The following is a 3,939-nucleotide window of genomic DNA, read 5'->3' as shown; positions in this document are numbered from 1 at the left end:
CCAACTTATTGAGCACATGTTTCACGCAGTGGATCCCCTTCCAGCTGCTTCCCATCTCTTATAAAAATGTTGTATATATTGTTCACAAATATTGTAAACAATAAACAATACCTTGCTGAAAAATCCAGCTTAAACCAGCCTAGGATGGTTGGCTGGTTTTAGCTAGACAACCAAGCTGGTTTTAGAGGGGTTTTGGCCACATCCAGGCTGGTTTCCAGCCATTTGTAGCCTGGTTTTAGCTGGTCAGGCTGGGAGATGACCAGCTAAAACCAGCTTGACCAGCCTAGACAGGGTGGGAGCCCAGCCAAAACCAGCTATGTCCAGCTTAAACCAGGATAGTCAAACTGGTTTTAGATGGTTTTAGCTGGTCACTTTCCAGCCTGACCAGCTAAGATCAGGCTGGAAATAGCTGGAAACCAGCCTGGAATTGGCCAAAACCCCTCTAAAACCAGGCTGGTCAACCAGCTAAAACCAGCCAACCATCCTTGGGTGGTTTAAGCTGGATTTTTCAGCAGGGTAGAGTTTATTATTTCACAAATACTGCGATCGAGACAGGCGAATGGGAAACATTGTTTCCAATCGCCATTCAATATAATAGACAGAACAGTTTTCTATCAGTCATCATAGATGATCATAGATGATAGCCGGCATGATGATAGCCGGCAGCTAGCTCTCTGCAACTTTCACTTGGTCGCCCACTGAAGCTAAGCAGGGCTGAGCCCTGTCAGTACCTGGATGGGAGAGCACATGGGAAAGTAGGTTGCTGACGGTAGTGTTAGTGAGTCCAGCAGGGGGCGCCTGGGGACATCAGAGACTTATTTAACATCTTGTAAAAAGCTCTCCTTTAATGAATTCAGCAGACACTTTTTATCTGATGTCTATTGTTGACGTTTGCATCTCATTATATTTCGCTCTCTTTTCTGTAGGCACGATGCGTCCAGTTCAACGCAACTTCTACGACCCATCCTCATCCCCAGGCAAGGGCATTGTTTGGGAGTGGGAGAACGACTGCGGGTCCTGGACACCGTATGATATGGAGCTGTGCGTTAGCATCCAGAACGCTTACGAGAAGCAGCACCCGTGGCTGGATTTGAGCTCTCTGGGCTTCAGCTACCTGGTGGACTTCGACAGCATGTCTCAAACCAACAGGCAGAGCCAACGAAAGCGCCGCATTCGCAGACGCATGGATCTAGCATACCCGCTCATCGCCGGATCCATCCCTAAATCACAATCCTGGCCTGTGGGAACAAATTCGGGCACGCCATGCACCTGCCAGCAGTGTCTTCTAGTCCACAGCACCCGCGCAGCATCCAACGCCATTTTGGCTTTACAGCAGAGGAGGAAACTGTACGGAACAGAGGGCGGAGCCAATCAGAACACTTCTACTGTCAGGCAGAGCAACACCTTTGCTGGCTCCTCCCTCTGGTCGCCCACGACGACCATTGCTAGGGGACATCATAATAATCATAACAACATATCAGTGGGTGGAGGAGGAGGAGGGAAGGCGGAGATGAATGGAGCGAACTTCCCATTGGTGACGCTGCCGACCAATCACGCGCTCACTATTAACGGACAGAACAACCTGAACCGGCCGGGAACACAGCGGATCACGGTGACGGCCAGCAGAGGAGCCGTTCCTGCAGGGTAAGAGATACGTGTTTTATACTTGTCCTTTTGCAGTCGTTCTCCAAGTTGATTCATTTGAGCGAATCAATTCATTTGTGTGAATCATTTCATTTAAGAGTGCTGCTTCATTGTACACGGACTCTGTTACATTTCTCTAAATGGTACATTAGTTTCTCTCATCTGTTTTTACTTTTAGACTATAAGATACAGATTCTGCTTGTTTACATTCACTCTTAAAGTTGATTCATTTGAGTGAATCAATTCATTTGTGTGAATCATTTTATTTGAGAGTGCTGCTTCACTGAAAACTGATTCCCAGTTACATTTCCCTAAATGGTACATTAGTTTATTTCATCTGTTCTTACTTTTAACCTATATGATATGGATTCTGCTTGTTTACATTCACTCTTAAAGTTGATTCATTTCAGTAAATCGATTCCTTTGTGTGAATCATTTCATTTGAGTAAGCTGATTCATTGAAAACGGGTTCCTGGTTACATTTCCCTAAATGGTACATGAGTTTCTTATTTCTGTTCTTACTTTTAGACTATATGATACTGTTTCTGCTTGTTTACCTTCTCTCTCAAAATTGATTCATTTGAGTGAATCGATTCTTTTGCGTGAATCACTTTATTTAAGAAGGGGTGATTCATTAAAAACTGATTCCCAGTTGTATTACTCTAAATGTGAAACTAAAGCCTGATTTATACTTCTGCGTCAAGTGACCGGCGTAACCCACGGCGCATGCAACGTGCGCAGCTGTGCATTTATACTTCTGCGTGCTGTCTCTGTTGGTCTGCATTAACACTTCCGAAACGCTAGTTGGCAGTGAGGTGTAAATGTTCCTCTGTGTCGAGTTTCTTCGCTGCTGTTTTGCTTTTCCTGAACACTTCCGGGATGTACAAGTGGCTCAAACTCGCTCATTTTGAGGCAGGAACCGGCGGACGTGCAACAACTTTAACTATGAGGTAAACACAAAACAAAACTTTCCATCAGCAGCTCCTTCACGGGACTCCACACTTGTAAACAATCGCTCGTGCCATTCGTGCGGCTCTCGGTCCCGCCCAGACTCGTCAGCGCTACCAAGTAGGGTTGTAATAATATACCGGTATGACGGTCTACCACGATTTGAACGTGCACGATTATCATACCATAAACAATTGCATGTCAACGGTTTTAACCCTTAAAGACAGAGACAGCCGCCCGCGGCTAAAAATAAGTATTGCTCTTAAATGTTTAATAACTTTTGATCCGCTGATCCGATTCATACAATTCAAAGATTGGCATAAAGAAGAGAATCTCAGCTTTCCAGCGCTGTATCACATAACATTCGCGGACTTTCAGAGGCTCCGGAATCAGTGCGGTTACGTCATCAAAATTTGACAACGCTAATTTGACAAAGAAACGCTCGTCACTGTGTCTCCGGACAAACCAGACATGATACATTGATGCATTGTCCCTCCTCCATGCCCAGATTGGTTCAAACTCGCTATATCACAACCAATAAGCATAGGTTTCACTTTTGTTTGTGGACCAACACTGAGCTTTTTGAACAACACGGAATGAGAGAAAGGCATACATTTATGCGCGGCTAAATAAAACGCAAAAAAGTTTTGCATGAAATAATTCTCATACTAAGTAGTTTTGCATGCACAGCAGCACAGAAACATGACAAAACAGTGACACAGCAAAGACGAACTGCTGCTCTTGCTGTTTTCAAAAGACGCAAATGAAGGTGCAGCTGTTTGTCTGCATTGCAGAAAACCATATCCAAATCCATATCCACAGACAACCATATCCATGCTGGCACATAAAACCTAAGGATGTTCCATATTGAATCTAGTTTCGTTATGTAACTATTTATAGGATAGTAAATATTTATATCTATTTTTTTACTGAGGATTTGCACCATGTTTATTTGGACTTTATTTGGACTTTGACACATTATTTATTATTTTCTTATTTTTTTATTTGTTCATTGTAAGTGGTGTTGTTTATAGTAACTAAAAATATATTATTTGGAAAAAGTCAAATTTGCTTCACTGTTCTATTATTTTGTAACATTTGTAACATACCGTATACCGCGAAACCGTCAAACCGTGGTATTGTTTTAGACGATTATCATACCGTAAAAAATTCATACCGTTACAACCCTACTACCAAGCCGACCAATCACAGAGCTTGCGCTACGCGTCGTTGCGACGTGTAGTTAAATTTTTTGAGAGGTGCACGTCAGTGACGCCAACGGCCACGGCGAAGGGCTATGCGTCAGCGCCGTAGCAAACGCCTGCGTTTGACGTCGAAGTATAAATC

At 43.6% G+C, this 3,939-nt stretch overlaps 1 protein-coding gene across 1 annotated transcript in view; it reads left to right on the top strand.

Moving 5' to 3' along the window:
- Positions 1–931: 931 nt before the first annotated feature.
- Positions 932–3,939, top strand: part of dtx1 (deltex 1, E3 ubiquitin ligase) — a gene marked incomplete at its 3' end in the record, with an annotated part of 45,463 nt that continues 42,455 nt past the window's right edge. Inside the window, 1 exon segment of the mRNA NM_001318952.1 lies at positions 932–1,644. Within this exon segment, the coding sequence (NP_001305881.1) occupies positions 932–1,644 (713 nt within the window).

Source organism: Danio rerio, chromosome 8 (genome assembly GCF_049306965.1).
Source record: "Danio rerio strain Tuebingen ecotype United States chromosome 8, GRCz12tu, whole genome shotgun sequence".
NCBI classification, from domain to species: Eukaryota; Metazoa; Chordata; class Actinopteri; order Cypriniformes; family Danionidae; genus Danio; species Danio rerio.
This window is presented reverse-complemented; position numbering and strand designations above follow the sequence as displayed.